Raw genomic sequence first — 23198 nt, 5'->3', positions numbered from 1 at the left:
GAACTCCTCCCTTGGAGGCTCAGACATGCTGAGCTAATAGGCTGGTCCTGGACTTATTTCCTGGCATAATTTACATATTACTATTTAACTATTTATGGTTTTATTACTATTTAATTATTTATAGTGCAATTGTAACAAAAACCAATTTCCCCCGGGATCAATAAAATATGACTATGACTATGACTACGACTACTAAATGCTGTTGGAGAGAGTCTACTATTTGCTTGAATGTTTTGTCAGCTGGCTCTTCAGGGGTTAACATGCTCCATAGCAGGCCATATGTTTTTGCTCCCATAATACTGAGTAAGACGCTAGCTTTCTTTTCATCTTTAACACGATTAGCCTCACAATATGACTCCACTCTCTCAATGTAAGTTGCCCAGTCTTCAATGCCACTATAAAATGCTGTAATGCTTCCAATCATGGCCATCTTTGTTATGTTTAGCCCCGTTTTCCCCTTGTTTTCTTTTTTTGACTCATGTGTCCTTTTTGCTAGTGCCACATGCAAACTCCATCTCGACGTGTGTGTGTCGCTCCTTTCTGGGGCAGGCAGACCCTCAGCCCCTGGGGGTCAGCACCAGCTGTGGTCTCACCTGGACGTGCTGCGGCTCCGACTGTGTCTCTTGGTCTCCCAACGTCCCCGACCCCGGCTGTACTCCCGCTTCCTTTCAGACTCGCGGCCTCGCTCTGCCACCTTCTCCCGCTCCTTGGCCCATTCTTTGCACTCTTATTCCAAGTGTCGGTATGAATTAAAACATGGCGTTCCGATACAATGTAGGTTCATTAACCTCATCGCCAATTTGTTGTTTATGGGGCCTGGTTACACAGCAATGCTATTAATAAAAATGCTGGAGACGGGAGCTAAGGTTCATGCTTCTTTACTGGCAGAAACCGAACTCGGCACACATGTACAGATCAATACACGCCTAATAGCTCATTCAACAACGTGTTACTAAAACATAAAGTAGTCCCTTATTATACTGTAGGCTATACGGTACACCTATCTAAGAGGATCTTAAAAGACCCTATTGTATCTGCCTCTACTACATTTGCTGGCAGTGCATTCCACAAACCTACGACTCACTGTGTAAAAAACTTACCTCTGTCATCTCCCTTGACCCACTTCCAAGCACCTTAAAACTGCGCCTCCTCATGTTAGCCATTTCAGCCCTGGGAAAAAGCCTCTGACTAGCCACATGATCAATGTCTCCCATCATCTCATACACCTCTGTCAGGTCACCTCTCATCCTCTGTTGCTCCAAGGAGAAAAGGCCAAGTTCACTCAAACTATACTCATAAGGCATGCTCTCCAATACAGACAATATCCCATGCACTCTCTCTATAGTATCCACGTCCTCCAACTTACAACTACAGTTTTATAGTACTGTAGTATAGTAGTACTGTTAGTGTTCCAATTTGTTCTGTATTCATTTAAATGCATAATTTATTACTCAGTTAATTAGTACTCTGTCTTTTTTCTACTTTTTTAATTATTTCCATGATAGTTGGAAATAGGGCTAATTGGACCAAATGTATTGGTCCTGATGTGTCCCAGTTAACCAGAATCCATTGTATTCTTTTGTGTGTAATTCTAAAATATTTTATGAACATCCTGCTAAGAATGATTATTGCAGGATAATTTTCACTGCATTATTATAAGTCTTCTGCATTACACTCTATTTGTCTGACACCTTTTCCAAATAAACTAGGAATGAGTTGACTTTGTAAGCTGGGGCCCATTCTAAAAGGTGAAGAAAGGATTGCAATCCTTGGACTTGAACAGTGCAAAGCTCTAAGATCAAGGTAAATTGATCATCAAGGTACATATACATTACCATTTACCATGTGTGGAAACTATATGTTTCCATATACTACCATAAGATTCTTCCTCTTGTGGGCATTTTGAAGAAAACAGAAATACAGTAGACTTTTATGAAAAATGATACATAAATAGACAGACTTACAAACTCTAATGACAAAAGAAAACAAACTGTGAAAAAAACATAACACTGAGATTACGGGTTGTAGCAAGGTTTTTGAATGTGAGTCTGTAGGTCATAGATTCAGTTCAGAGTTGTGGTGAGTGAAGTTATCCATGCAAGTTCAGGAGCCTGATGTGTGTAGGGTCATAATTGTTCCTGACCTCCTAGAGGGCCACAACCTTGTCATTGGGTTTGAAGGCTTGCGTGTCTTAATGATCCGGAGAGCTATGCAGGCTGGCGTCAGGGCTTTATGCTTTGCCTCTTGATAGGGTCACCCACGCCAAACAGGTCAAAGGGTAGAGGCTAGAGTGGTCCACTGGATCTCCAGGTTCAGGGGTTCAGCTCAGGGCCAACAATGCTTACAGGTAAAATAAAACTTTTGCTGACAGAGCAATGAAGAATCCTTCTACATCTGAGTACAATGGTGCTCCTGAGTCTCCACCTGCGACTTGCATGACTGACACTAGTGGAAACTGAGAGAAAGCTACTGACATAATGAAGGAAAACCTGAACACCACCAGAGATGGAGGCCCTTCATTGCTGCCCTAAAGGCCAGTGGTGTAAACAGGCAGAAAGTAACTGTTGCTGAACCTGTTAGCGTGGTATATAAGTCCTGCATGATGGTAGCAGTGAGAGGAGAGCATGGTCTGGATGGTGGGGAGTTTTGCAATGCACATGAGATACTGGAGGAACTCAGCAGGCCAGGCAGCTTCTATGGAAAAGAGGAAACAGTCGATGTCTCGGGCCAAGAACCTTCTATAGGACAAAGACTGAACTAGGCTGCCTGGCCTGCTCAGTTCCTCCAGCATTTTGTGTGCTTCGCTTCGTTTTCCAACATCTGCAGATTTTCTGTTGTTTGGGGTGGGCATTTTTGATGGCTGGCGCTGCTTTCTTGAGGCAGCCCGCCACGTAAATGTACTCAATGGTGGGGAAGGCTTCGCTTGTAATGCACTGGTCTATTTCCATCAAGTTCTGTAGCCTTTTCCTTTGAACAATATGGTCAATTATCAGGATACAAGATCAACATAGATAAAACCCAATTACTTCATATAACGTAACAACAGGAATTCTGCAGATGCTGGAAATTCAAGCAACAGACATCAAAGTTGCTGGTAAACGCAGCAGGCCAGGCAGCATCTATTGGAAGAGTTTCAGTCGACGTTTCAGGCCGAGACCCTTCCGAAGGGTCTTGGCCTGAAACGTCGACTGAAGCTCTTCCAATAGATGCTGCCTGGCCTGCTGCGTTTACCAGCAACTTTGATGTGTGTTACTTCATATAACTATAGCCCACCAAGAGTAATTGAAAGTAGATATCCCTGGGCATGGCAAACAGAGTCTTTCAAATATTTGGGCATTATTATGCCAAAAGATTTGTCAAAATTATCAGAATGCAATTATCAGCCAAAATATAAAAGATTGAGGAAGATATAACAAGATGGAACCTAATTCCTTTTTTTAGTCTCAATTCAAGGATTGAATCTATTAAAATGAATATACTGCCCGGACTGTTATATCCCTTTCAGAACCTACCAACAGAGATTAATCAGAATCAATTCAATGAATGGAACAAAATGTTATCTATATAGGGCAAGCTAAAAGGCCTAGAGTTCATCTCAAAACTTTGCAATTAGCCAAGGAAAAGGGGGGAATGGGGCCTACCTTCTCTTAGAGATTATTATTTTGCAGCACAGTTGAGAGCTGTGATAATTTGGTGCAACCCATCACATAACACTCATTGGAAAAACATTGAGGAGGGGAGACTTCCCATCCCCATACAGGCAATTTTGGCTGATAACAACCTACAAAGGAACATAAATACTATTGATAATCCATGGGTGAAATGGACTCTTAAGATATGGAAAACTATTATAAAAGAATATAAACTAGAGGAAGATATTGCAATTCTTAAATGGTGTGCACATGACTCGGATTTTATGCCGAATATGCTGGATGCTAGATTTAAGGACTGGACAGCTAAAGGAATAACAGTTCTTTGCAATATAATGAAAGAAGGAACACTGTTCAGTTTTGAAATGCTTAAAGAGAAACACTTATTAGAAAAACAAGACTTTTATCGGTATCTACAGATGCGACAGTATGTTCATAGGATGGTTAAAAACGTAACCAAAGCAAGTACATGTTTGATAGAGCTATTTAGAAAAGCATATAATTCAGATATAGGCATCTGTTAGTCTCATGTGACCAAGGATTTGCGCCTTGGAAGGTTTCCAGTGTGCAGGCCTGGGCAAGGTTGTATGGAAGACCAGCAGTTGCCCATGCTGCAAGTCTCCCCTCTCCACGCCACCGATGTTGTCCAAGGGAAGGGCACTAGGGACAATACAGCTTGGCACCGGTGTCATTGCAGAGCAATGTGTGGTTAAGTGCCTTGTTCAAGACACAACAAGCTGTCTCAACCAAGGCTCAAACTAGTGACCTTCAGATCATAGACAAACGCCTTAACTACTTGGCCACGCACCAACAGATAATAGTAGTAAAATAATTTCAAGCGCGCAGAAGGGTTTGTTAAATCTTAAAACACATTTGACTTCATACATTAAAACAAAATGGGAGAAGGAAGGAGGGATAATTATATCTGAGGAAGAACGGACAATAATATGGAGGTATCAATGGAAGTGTACAAGTTCACAGAAATGGAGGGAGTTTGGATGGAAAAACTTGATAAGATATTTTATTACACCCTCTCAGAAATCCCATTATGATAGTAACCTCTCTGTTTGTTGGAGAAATTGTAGAAATCAAAATGCAAACCATTATCATAGTTTCTGGGATTGCCCCGTTCTCAAAGACTATTGGAGTGGGATACATAATGCCCTACAAGACATTTTTAAATGTGAAATACCCTTAGAAAATAAGACCATATATTTTGGGTATGTAGCTCAAGAATGGTTGAAAAGAGATAAATATATAATGAATATACTGCTGGTGGCTGCTAAAAAGTCTCTTACCAGGAAATGTTATCACAGGAGAGCCCAACTTTAAATGCATGGCTAGAAATTACAGTGGACATTTACAAAATTGAGAAGATAACAGCATCTGTTAATCATAAGTTGGAACAATTTGATTCATACTGGGAAAAATGGTTTAACTACATAACATCTCATAGGCCTGATTTTATTCTCACAAATCAATGAATATGTTGTAAAAAAACCACTCCCTACTTGTACATAATTTTCTCCTTTTGCTTGTTCTTTCTTTCCTCTCTTTTCTATAAGTGTATACCTCAGATAAATATTATGTGGCAAATATGATTATATCTGAAATACACCTTATGGAAATGTTTGATGATGAACTTCAATAAAAAATAAATTACAAAAAAAAAACTTGATGAAATCAGTTCTGATACTCTCCAATGTTTTAGGTGGCATGCTGAATGTATGGAAACTTCTACGGAGCTGTAAGCTGTAAATCCACAGAGATCAATTGATTCTGTGCTAACCTAAACCCACTGTGCTACTGCTCTATTTGTTGGTACTTAAACTATCTCTAATGCAGTAAGATGGACACTATAAAGCTAACAATTCTCATAATAGAATAAAGTTATTTGTGAGCATGCTCATAAGATGCTGATAACAGTCTCAGTGCTATTATTTGCACAATAGGCCGGGTACAATTACAAAATCTATTTCTTTAATATATTTTGCTTCAGAGGTTGGTAGACCCAGTAGCATTTTGATGGTTATGGCTGCTGAAATAGCCTTTGAAATGCATGATTTTAATTATCAGTTTACTGATATTGTCCGAGTTTAAAGAATGGACAGGTTTTTTAATGTTTTTGCAAGTGTAAATGTGAGCACAACAGATATCCTTTGCAATTGATCTTGGCAATGATCTGTATGATCTGATTGTGTTAAAATCAATCCTTGTTCCTCAGCAGAATGTTTAAAGAGTAGATTTCTGAGCCTCTTTTTACTCCACAGCTTGTTTCTCTGCATTGTAATTTAATATTTCTTACCACATGAAAAGTTCCCGGCCCGTTTTAGTTACTAGCGCTTGGTCTGGAAGGAAGTCCCTGTGGTAGGATGTGCTGCAGATGCATTATAGTTGCATATCACTCAACAGCCTCTTTTGAGAGATGGACAGCAAAGAGGTTTAATCATTTAAATCTACATTTTCCAACTGAGCCTATTTATTCTAAATAGTTCCTATTAGAAGGAAGCTTTCTCCTTTCTTAGCAGTCCCTTAGGATTGAAAATGACTCAGTTTTGTGACTCTTCAACAGACGGGCCATTTGGTGGCCAGGCAGTTTGTTTGGCTGTATGGTCCTTCCATTATCTACACAGGATTTCTTTGTGCTCTCAATCGATTGCCTTGAGGTTCTCAACATCATCCTGGAAGTTCACCTTGGCCCAATTTTCAAAGTAGACATTGGGGATGCTGCATTTCTTCAAGGAAACTTATAGCAATTCCTTGAATCTTTTTCTCTGTTCCCTGATGATCTTCTCCTACGGCAGGGGTCCTCAACCATTTTTGCACCGCAGACCGGTTTAATATTGTCAATATTCTTGCGGACCGGCCGACAGAGGTGGTGTGTTAATCACGACCAGAATATAGGTGATAAGTCAACTATAAGTCACTTATCAGTGGCTAATACACTCACTTTTGTTTCTAAGGGTTTATCTAACAAATTTAATATTAAACACACAGCACATATTTTCCTCACATGAATATAGTGATAAGTCAATTATAAGTCATAAGGGGGTTCCTTATGTCTAGTCTATTCTGCAATTTAGTTTTTGTTGCATTCATTGCAGAAAACTTCGCCTCGCAGTGATATGATGTTGGAAATGGAAACAACGTTTTCAGTGCTTTTGTGGCTATCTCAGGATATTCAGCCTTAACTTTGATCCAGAATGCCGGCAGAGATGTTACGTCAAAGGTACTTTTCAGCCGGCCGTCATTTACAAGCTCGAGGAGCTGATCTTCTTCCCGCGCTGACATGGATGATTCACTGGGGACATTCACAAATGGGTCACGGACCCATTCCTTTGCACGTCTTGGGTCATTTGCGGTTGGGAAGTAATGCTTGAATTCTGTCGACAGCGAAGATAGGTGTTCGTGCACCAGCTGTGAGCCTCAGTCTCTCCCAAATTCCCAGCTAATGTTGGGAACATGTCAAATATGACCCTGTCCACAGTTCCAGTTTGGCTGTGAAAGCAGACACTTTATCTGTCAACTTGAAGACAGTTATCATTCTCCCCTGAAGTGACAAATTGAGTTCACTGAGCAGGTTGAAGATGTCACACAGATAAGCGAGTTTTGCTATCCACTCCTCGTCACTGAAGTGTGCTGCCAGTGGTGACTTTTCTCCTGAAAGAAATCTCTGTAGCTGCTCTCTTAACCTAAAAACCCTGGCCAGGGCTCTCCCCCTTGACAGTTACCTGACTTCAGTGTGTAAGAGAAGGCGTTTGTGCTCTGCATCCATTTCCTCGCAAAGCTGCTCAAACAGATGTGAGTTAAGGGCTTTTGCTTTGATGTGATTGATAACTTCAAGAACGTCACTCAACACGCTGTTAAGATCAGGTGACATTTTTCGGCTAGCCAGCATTTCCCTGTGTATGACACAGTGTATAGACTGGCATTCAGGAGCAACCTCTTTGACTCGGGTAGTGAAACCAGACTCATTAAGCCGTTCCAACAGCTGTGCTTCGATGTCCTCCGCTATGTCATCGATTCTCCTTGAAACTGTGGTAGCTGAAAGAGAAACCTGTGCCATCTTGTTCGCTGCAGCTTCTCCCAACAGGTCATGCCACATGTCCTTGGCAGCAGGCAAAATCAATTCTTCACCAACAGTGAAAGGCTTCTTAGCCTTTGCAATACGGCTAGCCACTAAGTACGACGCTCTCAGAGCAGCAGCATTTGTGGAGGTGGTGACTCTCAGCACTTGCTTCTGTCCCACTTGCTCACATTTTTTCCGCTCAAAAAGCTCAACGGGTTTGTCCTTAAGTGCAGGGTGCTTGTCTCAAGGTTCCGAAGCAGCTTTGAGGGCATCATTGCCTCATTAGACAGCTTGTCTCCACATATCACACACAAGGGGCTTGGAGCGTGCGAGTCACCGGTCGCAATAAAGCCATATTTTATGTACGACTCATCGTATTTTATGTTGAAGGAAGCTTTCAGTTTTTTGCAGTCTCGGCCTCAGCTGTCTCTGTGTTATCATCATCGTTAGGCCTTTTATATCCCCTACCATCTCTTCCAAAGAAACTCTCAAGCGACATTTGTTTTTTACTCATCAAGTAGTTGTAGGTTAATGACCGACTGATGCCTCCTCGTGGGTAATGACCTCGTGTGCATTCAAGTTCAACAGTGGGCGTGACAGGGAATGAGGAAAGGTGCAGTTAACTCATATCATTTCCTCGCGGCCTGGTAGCACATGCTTTGCGGCCTGGTGGTTGGGGACCACTGACCTATGGCACAGGTCAGAACTGGGTGTCTACTTTGGGTGACCAGTGTCAGATGTACACATGATGTCACAACAATCTGCTGGTGGAAATGAGCTGGTCCAACAGCTTCCATGAGGGGGAAATGGACTGTTGACCTTTGGGTCAAAGCACTGCATCAGGACGAAGAGCAAGAGGTGGGATGGCTAGTATAAAAAGGAGGGGAATATTGAAAAAAAGAGTCCAAGGTGACTGGTTGCCTGAGGAGACTATAAAAGGTTGGACAGTTTGCGCCAGGTAGGGAAGCTGAGCAAGGGTGGAATTGTGAGACAGTGGTTTCTGGATGGTAGTAGGAGGAGGGTAAAGAGAAAGAGGAAAGGGGAAGGCACAATGTGGGAATTTGAAATGACATCACCAACTGAGTGCACCCAGTCCTTAATGCTAGGGTTGTTAGTCTGAGAGAGGACATTAACATTGCTTATCATTCCTGCAAAAGAAGTTTATTAATTTCAAATTTTATGTTTTACATTTGTCAACTTTGCCTATATTTTCTAATGGAAAGGACCCTTCTCTTTTCTTGGCAGTCCCTCACAACTGAGAATTTTGCAGAGAAAACATAGGTGGTGCATTTCCAGTGCCTTGGGATTCATTCAGAAGCACACAGAAAGTCAGGCATCACTGCTGACCAGGAGACCACGAGTTTGTGTCAGCTCTTGATCCTTAAGTACCCACTTCCTCAATTGATCAAGATTGAGCAGATGTATCGGAGCCCAGACAAATGATGGCTGATGAGAAATCCTGATCTTAACAGTTCTCCCGTGGAGAGTTTAATTAATTATTTTCTATAATGTCTCTATTAATCCCTGGAGTCAAAAAAATCTCCAGAAAGAATACATAACTTGTGGTAAATTAAGACTGGCTGAAAACTTTCATTTAAAAACCCTGTGGGGAACCTAGTGTCAATGCTGAATGTTTCAAACAGGCTGTAATCTAGAAGGATGCCTTGAAGTGTTTGTTCATACAAACACAAATTTGTCTTCTAGATCCTTGTAATATCACCAGAGGTAATATAAACAAGGCAATGCCAAGGTAAGTTTTCTCTTGACACTGTGACCCTGTGACCCTGGAACACTATGACTCAGTGACCCTGCAAACTTGTGACCCTGTGACTCCATGACCCGTGACCCTGTGACACTTGGGACCCAGTGACTCTGACTCTGTGACCCTGTGACTGTGACTCTGAGACTCTGAGACTCTGAAACCTTGTGACCCCGTGACTCTATGACTCTGTGACTGTGACCCTGAGACCCTGTGACTATGTGACCCTGTGACACTCTGATACTGTGACTTCGATTTCCTGTGACTCAATGCTCTGTGATTCTGTGAACCAGTAACCTTGAGAACCGGTGACTCCATGATCCTGTGATTCTGTAACCCTGTGACTCCATGACCCTGTGGTTCTGTGACCCTTTGACCCTGTGACCCTCCATGACATGGTGAATTCATGATCACGTGACTCTGTGAATCTGTGACTCTCTGGCCCTGTAACTCTATGCCTCTGTGACTCTGTGACCCTGTGGTCCCATATCCTTGTGACCTGATCATGTGACCTTGTGACTCAATAACCCTGTGACTCAATGACCCTATTACTCTGTGACTCTGTGACTCTGTGACATTGTGACCCTGTTACTTCATGACCCTGTGACCCTGTGACTCTGCGATCCTGTGACCCAGTGACCCAGTGACCCTGTGACCCTGTTGCTCGATTCATGGTTCTAGGTCACATAGACACAATGAAGATAGTAAAGTTGAAAGGGAAAATTTTCCACTCAGATTGTCATGAAGTGTAGCTTAGGATATAAGGATTCAGCAAGAAGAAATCTGTCCGGAGACATTCAGGGTTAAAGCTTTAGGAATATTTAAAATTAATGAAAAGGAATTGCATACAATATTGGTCAGTTGTACAGTGAAAGTTGAATGAAAATATATGTTGAAGGACAGAGTTAAAACTGTAATGTATGGAAATTGGAGATCAAATTAGAGTATAACAGTTTGTAGTCATTTACACATAGATCACACCTTGCTGAGTTACATATAGAACTTTTACTTGTGCCATTACTTATTTTAATACACTTTTCAATACCGTTCTGGGTTGTGCTGATCTAAGTCTTGACTACTTTTTGCCCTGATTTGAGCAAGGGAAAGCTAATTGCACCCTTCAATTCCACTTCAGTGGGGTTGTCTTCCAATATTCTATTAGTTCTACATTCACCTGAGTCAATACTGATTCTGTGGGAAGGAGGGCAGGGAAAGGGAATATTTACATTATTTCCACCTTTAACCATCTATATGGTTGAACCGCCTACAAATTATTCCTCTTCTTTTACTCTTTTAATGCCTTGTGGGAATTTCCGAATGATATGCTTTAGTTTATCAGGGAAGGTGTTACTTTGTTTCTTCTTTTTGGTCCTTGGTCACTCTTCACTCTGGTTTGAGTCTGTTTTTTCCCTCATTTGTAAACTTTTGATGCTAACTTATAATGGCATTTCGTAGATTAGATGACAGTTCCATTACTGAGTGCAACCACTCTTTTGGAAAAGGTCACAAGGGTTTTCTCAAATTATACTTTGTAAGTTCAGAACATTTCTTGTCAAATTTACAGTTATTTTTCACTGCGCCGTACAGCAACCATAGAAAGGACGCGACTAAGCTAGAGAGAGTGCAGAAGAGATTCACCAGCATGTTTTCTGGAATGAAGAGCTTGCATTGAAATGAGAGGCTAGATTATCTTTTCCCTGGAACACAGAAGGCTGAAGGGTGATCTTATAAAGGACATAAAATAATGAGTGTATATATAGAGCATCTAGTCATAGTCTTTTTCCAAGGACAGGGGAGTCCAAAACTAGAAGTGATATATTAAAGAGGAATCTGAGAACCATGTCTTACACATAAGTACAGCTATTTGGCTTAGGAGGTGACACAGGCAGATACACAGATAGGAAAGATTTACAGATTTACACTGAGCCATATACAGGTAAATGGGATTGAATTGGATAGTCATCGTGGTTGGTATCATTGAGTTGGACCAAAGGGCCTGTTTTCATGTTGTATTATTCCAGGAATACCTATATATTGAAATCTCTGGCATGAAAGTTCCTTGCAAAATGCTGCTGGAACTCAGCAGGTCTGGAAGCATCTATGGAGAGGAATAAACAGTTGACATTTTGGGCCAAGACCTTTTATCAGTCATGATGAAGGGCCTTGGTTCGAAACGTCGACTGTGTACTCCTCTCTATAGATGCTGCATGACCTGCTGAATTTCTCCAGCATCTTGTGAGTGTTGCATCTGCAGAATATCTTGTGTTTATGAAAATCACTTTATCTTGAACATCCTGTGATGGATAAGATGACTAACTGGACCAGCTACACAAATACTGTACATTGACTACAAAAAGTAAGCTTGCAGTTGGATGTTCTGCAATATGAAATTCATACGGTACTGGTTTGAAGGAAAAGATGAGCTCCTATATAACTATTTTGGTTTGGTAGACTTGTCCATGTTCAACTGACCTAAATAAGTGTGTCAAATTATGTTTCAGTCTTAACCAATAAGTGTGTACCCAAGAGGTCAATCTGATTGGTCTCCAACTGAAAATCAAACTGGAAGATCTACCCCTTAGTGAAATCCTGGTCTGAGGTGTTCAAGTCAGGTGACCCTGACATGTATTTACGAAACAATCAGGAGTGCCAAAAGACAACACCAGTCGAAGTATGGTGAGGCTTGCAAGCTATAACAGGCTATGAAGCAGAGTCAGAAGACATCACTGGGGACAGTATATCTCTCCCAAATGAGTTGGATGCATTCTGCTTGTTTTGTAAAGAAGGTCAGTGAAATGACACCAAATGCCATGGCACCTGTTCCCATGCTCAGCGTTGTAGGTGTCAGCTTGGCCTTCCTGAGTTTGAACCCATTGAAAGCAACCACCCAGATGAAACCCCCAGCCATGTCCTCAGATCCTGCATGAACCAACTGGCAGGAGCATTCAGACATCTTTAACCAAGCTCTACCCTCATCTCAGGTTTCCACCCACTTTATGGAGACTACTATCATCCTAGTACCAAACAAAGATCAGATAATGTGCCTTAAGCTCTCCTCTACAATCACTCTGCGTGCCGGTGCCCCACAAGGCTGTGTACTCAGCCCCCTGCTGTACTCACTGTACACCCATGATTGTGTAGCCAAGTTTCCATCGAACTCAATATGTAAGTTTGCTGATGACACAATTGTAGGCCGTATATCGGGTAACGATGAGTTTGAGTACAGAGAGAAAATTAAGAACCTGGTGGCGTGGTGTGAAGACAATAACCTATCCCTCAATGTCAGCAAGACGAAGGAATTGGTTGTTGACTTCAGAAGGAGTAGTGGACCGCATGACCCAATTTACGTCGGTGGTGCGCAAGTGGAACAGGTCAAAAGCTTTACCTTCCTGTTTCTCAGCTCCACCCATAAGGATTCAGTAGACAAGCCCTCTAATCTGTCCTGCCTGAGCACTGCTGTAATATTTTCCCTAACAAGCAATGCTACTTCCCCACCTTTCATTCCTCTGCCTCGATCACATCTGAAACATCGGAACCCTGGAATATTTAGCTGCCAGTCCTGCCCCTCCTGTAGCCAAGTTTCACTAATTGCTACAACATCATAATTCCACGTGTCAATCCACGCCCTCAACTCATCCGCCTTCCCCGCAATACTCCTAGCATTGAAATATATACACCTCAGAAGATTTTTACCACCACTCACAACCTTTCTATCAGCGGATTTGCTTAAAGTTTCAATATCATTTATTTTCACCCCAGCCACACTGTCAGCTCTGGCACTCTGGTTCCCATCCCCCTGCAAATCTAGTTTAAAGCCTCCCCAATAGCACTAACAAACCTCCCTGAAAGGATATTAGTCCCCCTGTAGTTCAAGTGTAACCCGTCTCTCTTGTACAGGTCCCACCTGCCCCAGAAGAGGTCCCAATGATCCTGAAATCTGAAACCCTGCCCCCTACACCAGTTCCTCAGCCACTTGTTCCTCCTCCAGAGCATCCTATTCCTACCCTCACTGGCACCTAGCACAGGTAGCAATCCTGAGATTACCACCCTTGAGGTCCTGCTTTTCAACTTCCTACCAAGCTCTCTATACTCACTGTCCAGGACCTCTTCACTCTTCCTTGCTATGACATTGGTACCGATGTGCACCACGACATCTGGCTGGTCACCCTCCGACTTCAGAATGTCATGCAATCGATCAGAGACATCCTTGACCCTGGCACCTGGGAGGCAACAAACCATCCTGGATTCTCTGTCATGACCACAGAACCTTCTATCTGCACCTCTAACTATCGAGTCCCCTATCACTACCGCTCTCCTCTTTTTCCCCCTCCCTTCTGCACTGCAGAGCCAGACTCAGTGCCAGAGATCCGGCTGCTGTAGCTAGTCCCAGGTAAGTCATCCCCCCCAACAGTATCCAATGTGGTATACTTGTTGTTATGGCCACATTAGTGGGATTGTATTACAGACCACCCAATAGTCAACGAGACTTGGAAGAGCAAATCTGCAGAGAGATGGCAGGCAACTACAGGAAACATAACGTTGTGGTGGTAGGGGATTTTAATTTTCCATACATTTATTGGGACTCCCATACTGTTAGGGGTCTAGATGGTTTAGAGTTTGTAAAATGTGTTCAGGAAAGTTTTCTAAATCAGTATATAGAGGGACCAACTAGAGGGGATGCAATATTGGATCTCCTGTTAGGAAACGAATTAGGGCAAGTGACAGAAGTCTGTGTAGGGGAGCACTTTGGTTCCAGTGATCATAACACCATTAGTTTCAATTTGATCATGGGCAAGGATAGATCTGGTCCTAGGGTTGTGGTTCTGAACTGGAGGAAGGCCAAATTTGAAGAAATGAGAAAGGATCTAAAAAGCATGGATTGGCACAGGTTGTTCTCTGGCAAAGATGTGATTGGTAGGTGGGAAGCCTTCAAAGGGGAAATTTTGAGAGTGCAGAGTTTGTATGTTCCTGTCAGGATTAAAGGCAAATTGAATAGGAATAAGGAACCTTGGTTCTCAAGGGACATTGCAACTCTGATAAAGAAGAAGAGGGAGTTGTATGAAATGTATAGGAAACAGTGGGTAAATCAGGTGCTTGAGGAGTATAAGAAGTGCAAGAAAATACTTAAGAAAGAAATCAGGAGGGCTAAAAGAAGACATGAGGTTGCCTTGGCAGTCAAAGTGAAGGATAATCCAAAGAGCTTTTACAAGTATATTAAGAGCAAAAGGATTGTAAGGGATAAAATTGGTCCTCTTGTATTTACTAAGGAAGCTGGCATGAAATCTATGGAATTGAGGGAATCAAGTAGTGAGACCATGGAAACTGTACAGATTGAAAAGGAGGAGGTGCTTGCTGTCTTGAGGAAAATTAAAGTGGATAAATCCCCGGGACCTGACAGAGTGTTCCCTCGGACCTTGAAGGAGACTAGTGTTGAAATTGCGGGGGCCCTGGCAGAAATATTTAAAATGTCGCTGTCTACGGGTGAAGTGCCGGAGGATTGGAGAGTGGCTCATGTTGTTCCGTTGTTTAAAAAAGGATCGAAAAGTAATCCGGGAAATTATAGGCCGGTGAGTTTAATGTCAGTAGTAGGTAAGTTATTGGAGGGAGTACTAAGAGACAGAATCTACAAGCATTTGGATAGACAGGGGCTTATTAGGGAGAGTCAACATGGCTTTGTGCATGGTAGGTCATGTTTGACCAATCTGTTGGAGTTTTTCGAGGAGGTTACCAGGAAAGTGGATGAAGGGAAGGCAGTGGATATTGTCTCCATGGATTTCAGTAAGGCCTTTGACAAGGTCCCGCATGGGAGGTTAGTTAGGAAAATTCAGTCGCTAGGTATACATGGAGAGGTGGTAAATTGGATTAGATATTGGCTCGATGGAAGAAGCCAAAGAGTGGTGGTAGAGAATTGCTTCTCTGAGTGGAGGCCTGTGACTAGTGGTGTGTCACAGGGTTCAGTGCTGGGTCCATTGTTATTTGTCATCTATATCAATGATCTGAATGATAATGTGGTAAATTGGATCAGCAAGTTTGCCGATGATACAAAGATTGGAGGTGTAGTAGACAGTGAGGAAGGTTTTCAGAGCCTGCAGAGGGACTTGGACCAGCTGGAAAAATGGGCTGAAAAATGGCAGATGGAGTTTAATACTGACAAGTGTGAGGTATTGCACGTTGGAAGGACAAACCAAGGTAGAACATATAGGGTTAATGGTAAGGCACTGAGGAGTGCAGTGGAACAGAGGGATCTGGGAATACGGATACAAAATTCCCTAAAATTGTCGTCACAGGTAGATAGGGTCGTAAAGAGAGCTTTTGGTACATTGGCCTTTATTAATTGAAGTATTGAGTATAAGAGCTGGAATGTTATGATGAGGTTGTATAAGGCATTGGTGAGGCCGAATCTGGAGTATTGTGTTCAGTTTTGGTCACCAAATTACAGGAAGGATATAAATAAGGTTGAAAGAGTGCAGAGAAGGTTTACAAGGATGTTGCCGGGATTTGAGAAACTCAGTTACAGAGAAAGGTTGAATAGGTTAGGACTTTATTCCCTGAAGCGTAGAAGAATGAGGGGAGATTTGATAGAGGTATATAGAATTATGATGGGTACAGATAGAGTGAATGCAAGCAGGCTTTTTCCACTGAGGCAAGGGGAGAAAAAAACCAGAGGACATGGGTTAAGGGTGAGGGGGGAAAAGTTTAAAGGGAACATTAGGGGGGGCTTCTTCACACAGAGAGTGTTGGGAGTATGGAATGAGCTGCCAGACGAGGTGGTAAATGCGGGTTATTTTTTAACATTTAAGAATAAATTGGACAGATACATGGATGGGAGGTGTATGGAGGGATATGGTCCGTGTGCAGGTCAGTGGGACTAGGCAGAAAATGGTTCGGCACAGCCAAGAAGGGCCAAAGGGCCTGTTTCTGTGCTGTAGTTTCTATGGTTCTATGGTTCCTCGGGGTCAATATCACAAATGACCCGACTTGGTCCAACCAAGCAGAGTTCACTGCCAAGAGGGCCCACCAGTACCTTTACTTCCTGAGAAAACTAAAGAAATTTGACCTGTCCTCTAAAACCCCCACAAATTTTTATAGATGCACTGTAGAAAGCATTCTTCTAGGGTGCATCACAACCTGGTATGGAAGTTGTCCTGTCCAAGACTGAAAGAAGCTGCAGAAGATTGTGAACACGGCGCAGCACATCACACAAACCAATCTTCCGTCTGTAGGCTCACTTTACACTGCACGCTGTTGGAGCAGTGCTGCCAGGATAATCAAGGACATGGCCCACCCAACCAACACACTTTTCGTCCCTCTTCCCTCCGGGAGAAGGCTCAGGAGCTTGAAGACTCATACGGCCAGATTTGGGAACAGCTTCTTTCCAAGTGTGATAAGACTGCTGAACGGATCCTGACCTGGATCTGGGCCGTACTCTTCAAATATCCGGACCTGCCTCTCGGTTTTTTTGCACTACCTTACTTCCCATTTTTCTATTTTTTATTTATGATTTATAATCTAGAATTTTAATATTTACTATTTTTAACTATTTTTAATATCTTTAGTATTTAATATTTGTAATCCAGAGAGTGTGAAGCGCAGAATCAAATATCGCTGTGATGATTGTGCGTTCTAGTATCAATTGTTTGGCGACAATATTTATTATTATCATTATTATTAATGACCACTGTCCAGTGGCACTGGCATCCACCATCATGAAGTGGTTTGAGAGGCTAGTCACAGCACACATCAACTCTAGACCCCCCAGACAACCTTGACCCATACAAATCAGCTACCACTGAGACAGGGTGCTATCTTCCTGTCCTACACTTCAGCTCTGGAACTTGATAACTAAGGCACCCATGTCAGACTCCTATTTATTGACTATAGTTCTGCCTTCAACACCATAATTCCAAACAAGCTCACCTTCAAAGTCCTAGATACAAGACTCTACATCCACCTCTGCAATTGGATTCTTGTCTTCCTGAACACCAGACAGTAATCACTAAAGATAGGCAACACATTCCCACTACACCTCCTGCTGCTTCAGGAAAGCAGCTAACGTAATCAAGGAGCTCCCCACCCCAGTCACTATCCCTTCTCCTCCCTTATGTCAAGCAGAAGATATCAAAGCCTGACAGTACTTATCATCACTCTGCTATCCCACCCTTCAAATGAACCTCCCATACGTTCAAAGATGAAGCACTCTTGCACTCTTGATTTCCCACTCTACCTTTTTGTGGCCCTTGCACTTTATTTGTCTACTTGCACTGCATTGTCTCTGTAGCTGAAAAACTATCTTCTCTATTCTGCTTTTTGTACGACCTTGATGTAATTTTATTTGGTATCATCTGCTTAGATGGTTACCAAAGCACAAGTTTTTCATTGTATTTTGATACACGTCATAATAATAAACCAATATCAGTATAATTTGCCTCCTGATTTCTATTAGTTTTTCCATCATCTCCAAGAAGTTAATATAGAATGCAATAGAGTATGTTCTACTTGTCTGGTTGAGTGCTGTTCCAGCAAGATTTTTGGAATCATTCAGGGCAAAGTCTGTTTGATTGGTAACCCATCCACTACGTTCAACGGTTACACCATTTAAGGTGAAGTGTCATGGCCACAGGGTAGACCTTCTATGTCACTATGGCAGATTACCAAGGCATCTTTGATGAAAACTCTGAAGAATCACAGGTTGTATACCGTCGGAGGACGAGAGGATCATATATCCTGACATCTACTTCAATTTCCTCTTCAAGTCATAAACCATACTGACACTGAAAAATCTACCACCGTTCCTTAATACTGGAGTGTCAAAAACCTGGAACTCTCTCTCAAAGAACTCCAAGAGAGTCCCTGTGAGATAGGAGTTGCAGTGATTCAAAAGGAAAGCTTATCATCACCATCTTCTCAAAGGTATATAAGGAGGGACTGACTTTAAATTCTGATCTAGCCACTGATGCCCATAATCAATGCAAAACGAAAAAGAATGTATTCTTTGAGGCTTTGCACCAGTTACTTGGCACGGATGCCAAGCCTTATCTCAGCTCTGTTAGCTAATTAACTGTTATTCATGGCCTATGAGAAATAATACTTGTACGTACATGATAAGGGTTTTCTGCATTGAAGGTAGATGGTCCCCCTTCTTCTGGAATGGTATCATTTGCCCTTGCATCTTGAGCTTGTACCTCAGTTGTTTCAACATCAACCTCAGCAGGAACTCCCACAATCTGGCCAAAATCATCCACTGCACCAGGGTTAAACTCAAACTCATAGTAGTAAGGGTCGGGTATCAGAGGCTTCTCATGGTCCACTGATCTTCTCCTCCTTTGACCATCTGTGAAGACAAGATAAATTACATTGCTACTTTGAGTAGCTTCAAAATAAACCTTAGTTTTAAATGTTCAGTTGTTAATCAGTTTCAGCATTTCAGGACAACTTTCTCTGCTGTATAGTTCGATGGTTCAAACAGGTATGAGAAAAAGATTGAAGAATCTATGAAGCTCATATATTGATTAAAGGTTCATGTCACTTAATTCAACAGGAAAATACAAAAGAATATATAAGACTGGATTTTTTTCATTTAGCCAATATATTTATAGACACACCATTGAAGGCCCATCTGGAAAATGGATTCTTATTTTTATTCTTCAATAGAACCCTGTGCAGACTATAAATGTCAACCAGAACTTACATTTTCATCTCTTTTGCTTTATGACTGTCACACATTGCTTTCAAATTTTGATTTAGCCTACCAGATAATTCCACTCGCTTCAGGAGTGAATGTGGTGAAAGACCAGAGTGTGAACGTGGGTGGAGATGGGCAAAGAGCAGAAAGGCGTTGGTGATTATGTGCAGGAAAATAAAGAGAATGTCAAAGAGAAAAAATTATATTGAATTAGTCTCCAATTGATATCAATATTAATTTTGATTACAACGTAATGAGTAATCGAAAGGCAAAAGGAGGAGATGTGTGTTTCATGGTAAACCCTTCGTGCTGCTCTGATGTGGCAGTTTTGTCGAATTCGTGTTCTCCCTGACTTGGAACACCTAATGGCCAAACACCATCCATCTAATTTACCTAGGGATTTATCACCCGCGATCCTGACCACAGTTTACATACCACCAGCGGCCGACTATAATCAAGCGCTCGCGATACTGCATGATGCTGTCTCCAAACAAGAAACTGCCCATCCTGAAGCATTTAAAATCATAGTCAGAGACTTCAACCAGGTTTGTCTGAAGAAAACCCTGCCTAATTACTATCAGCATATAACCTGCCCACTAGAGATCCCAAGAAACTGGACCACTATTATAATAAGTTAAGGAATGCCTATCATTTCATGCCCAGGCTGTATTTCAGTAAATTGGATCACTTGGCTGCCCTTCTCCTATCTGCATACAGGCAGAGGCTGAAGAGAAAAGCTCCAGAGATTAGGACAACAAAGAGCTGGTCGCAGGAGGCAGAGGAGCGGCTATGGGATTGCTTCGACTCAGTGGACTGGGCCATGTTCCGGGACTCACCTGGGGATCTGAGTGAATACGCCATGGTTGCAATGGACTTTATTATAACAGCTGTAGGTGAGTGTGTCCCCACACAATCTTTCTGAGTCTTCCCCAATCAGAAGCCCAGGATGAACCATGAGATCTGAAATCTGCTGAGGGCCAGACCAGAGACATTCAGGTCTGGTGACCTGGAACGTTACGCGAGGTCCAGGTATATTCTCTGGAAAGCCATCTCATGAGCAAAGTGGCAATTCCAGACTAAACTTGATTCAACGAAGGATGCTCGACAGTTGTGGTAGGGCTAGAATACTTCCACCTCTTATAAATTTAAATCAAGCCACATAGGTGACAACAGGGCTTCACTTCCAGATGAGCTCAATGCTCGCTGGCTCACTATGCTCGCTTTGACTGCCAAAACCTGGAGGAACCATCATGAACTCCCACAGCCCACAAAGATTTCAATCTCTGAAACTGATGTGCAAGCAGCCTTCAGGAGGGTGGACACGCGAGAAGCATCTGGATCAGATGGGGCATGTGGTCAAGTACTCATGACACGTGCTGATCAACTGGCTGAAGTGTTCACTGAGATCGTTAACCCTTCCATTCGGTAGTCTGAGGTTCCCACCTGCTGCAGGCAGGCTTCAATTATCGCGTTGACTAAGAAGAACATGGTGACCTTCCTCAATGACTATCATTCAGTAGCACTTATAAGCATCCATAGTGATGAAATGCTTTGAGAGGTTGGTGATGAATCATATCAACTCCTGCCTGAGAAGTGACTTAGAACTGCTCCAGTTTGCCAACTTGAGCAACAGGTCCACATCAGATGCCATCTCATTAGTTCTTCACTCAACCCTGGAACATCTGGGCAGCAAAGGTGCATTCAACTCAGCATTCAATACCATCATTCCCTCAACACTACTCAATAAGCTCCAAGCCTCAATGCCTCCTTGTGCAATTGGATCCTGGATTTCCTCACTTGCAGACCACAGTCAGTTCGGATTTACAACAACATCTCCTCCACAATATCCATCAGCACAGGTGCACCACAAGGCTGTGTGCTTAGCCCCCTGCTCTACTTGCGTTACGTTTATGACAATGTGGCTAAGCACAGCTCTGATGCCATATTTAAGTTTGTTGATGCCACCACTGTCAAGTGTGGTGGTGAATCAGCATATGGGAAGAAGATTAAACATCTGGCTGAGTGGCGCCATAACAAGAACCTCTCACTCAATATCACCCATACCATGGAACTGATTATTGACTCAGGAGAAGAAAACCAGAGGTCCATAAGGCAGATCTCATTGGAGGATCAGAGATGGAGAGGGTTAGCAACTTTAAATTCCTAGATGGTATTTTTTCGGAGGACCCTGGCCCAGCACATAAATGCAATTATGAAGAAAGTACGGCAGCGCCTCTACTTCCTCAGAAGTTTGCGGACATTTGGCATGACATCTAAAACTTAGACAACCTTCGATAGATGTGTATATGGGAGAGTATATTTACTGGTTGCATCACAGACTGGTACCGAAACACCAATGCCCTTGGCCAAAAAATTCTATGAGAAGTAATGGATACAGCCCAGTCCATCATGGGCAAAGCGCTCCCAACCACTGAATACATCTACATGAAGCGCTGTCACAGGAAAGCCGCATCCACCATCAGGGACCCCCACCAGACCGAGGCCATGATCTCTTCTTGCTGCTGTCATCAAGAGAAAGATACAGGAGCCCCAGCACTCACACCATCAGGTTCAGAAACAGCTAGTACCCCTCAACCATCAGGCTCTTCAACCTGGAGGGATAACTTCACTTGCTCCTAATATGGTTACTATTCTAAAGATTTATTGAGTGTACCCACAAGAAATGAATTTCAGGGTTGTTTATAGTGACATATATGTACTTTGATCTTAACCTTACTTTGAACTTCTAACTTTTTAAAAACAGTCCAAAAGCTGATGCAACTCTCGATCAAAGTCTGTTTTAACAGCCAACAATGCTTGAAAAATAACTGAAAAAGACATACCTGATCTGAACAAAATAGAATGAAGCATCAAGCCTGAAGAATAAGCTTAGTAAGGCTCACCTTTTGGTGCAAGGATTCATTTGACAGGAGCACATATTGAAGAAACGCCATGGAGTTTACTGATTTTTATGTGATTACATAGACACAAGAGCTTCTGAAGGTGCTGGAAATCCAAAGCAACACACACATGTGCATGCCCTCAAATCCCTTTTTTCCCTGGATCTGGAATACCTTGTACTGCTGTGTAAACCTTTCTGGCTGCCTAGGGAGTTCCCGGCTGTTGTTATCACTGCTGTGTATATTCCGTTGCAGGCTGATGTTGACCTGGCACTCAAGGAACTGTAGGAGGCCATCAGCACCCTGGAGACTGCACACCCGGAGGCTGCCTTCATCGTTGCCGGAGGCTTTAATAGAGCACCACTGACTAAAGTCTCTCCGAAGTTTTACCAACACATCCAGGAGAGCACATGGGGAGATAGCATACTCGACCACAGCTACTCTCCCTTCCACAACGTTTACAAAACGCTTCTCTGTGCGCCTTTTGGAAAGTTGGATCATTCCTCCATCTTGCTTCTGCTGATATAAAGGCAGAAGCTGAAAGAAGGGATTAAAACTGCGCACTGTTGGTCCAACGAATCAGCCTCCATGCTACAGAACTGCTTTGATAATGTCAACTGGAATGTCTTCCACAATGAGGATGTCTTCAAGTTCATGGAAGGGGTCATGAGTTTCATCCGGAAGTGCACCAAGGACGTGGTCCCCAAAAATCGGCCAGAGTCTACCAAAACCAGAATCCGGGGATCAGCAGTTCCATGTGAGCAGCACTTAACGCATGAGACAGAGCTGACATTGCTGGTAATCGGCAGGAGCTCAAGAAATGCAGCTACGATCTGTGCAAGGTCACCAAGGCAGTGAAACAACAAGACAGGATCCAGGCACAACTCGCCACCAACAATGACAAGGTCTGTGCACCATCGCAGACTTCAAAGCTACGCGCAGTGGTGCTGCCAACATCGCTGCCTCTCTCCCAGATGAGCTCAATCTTTCTTACGCTTGGTTCGATGTCGCCAACACTGAGCCCCCTGAGGAGAGCTGCTGAAGTGACCTGCACCTGGGTCATCTCTGAGGCTGAAGTATGCAGATGTTTCCAACGAGTGGACAGTCACAAGGCTGTGGGACCGTCGGCATCCCAGGG

General features: G+C 42.8%; 1 protein-coding gene across 1 annotated transcript in view; it reads right to left on the bottom strand.

Moving 5' to 3' along the window:
• Positions 1-23198, bottom strand: part of cnmd (chondromodulin) — an 83301-nt gene that overhangs the window by 18710 nt on the left and 41393 nt on the right. The window contains exon 6 of the mRNA XM_072264371.1: positions 18577-18809. Coding sequence (XP_072120472.1) covers positions 18577-18809 — 233 coding nt within the window. The remainder of the gene's footprint in view (positions 1-18576; positions 18810-23198) is intronic.

This window comes from Mobula birostris, chromosome 7 (genome assembly GCF_030028105.1).
Source record: "Mobula birostris isolate sMobBir1 chromosome 7, sMobBir1.hap1, whole genome shotgun sequence".
Lineage (NCBI taxonomy): Eukaryota > Metazoa > Chordata > Chondrichthyes > Myliobatiformes > Myliobatidae > Mobula > Mobula birostris.
This window is presented reverse-complemented; position numbering and strand designations above follow the sequence as displayed.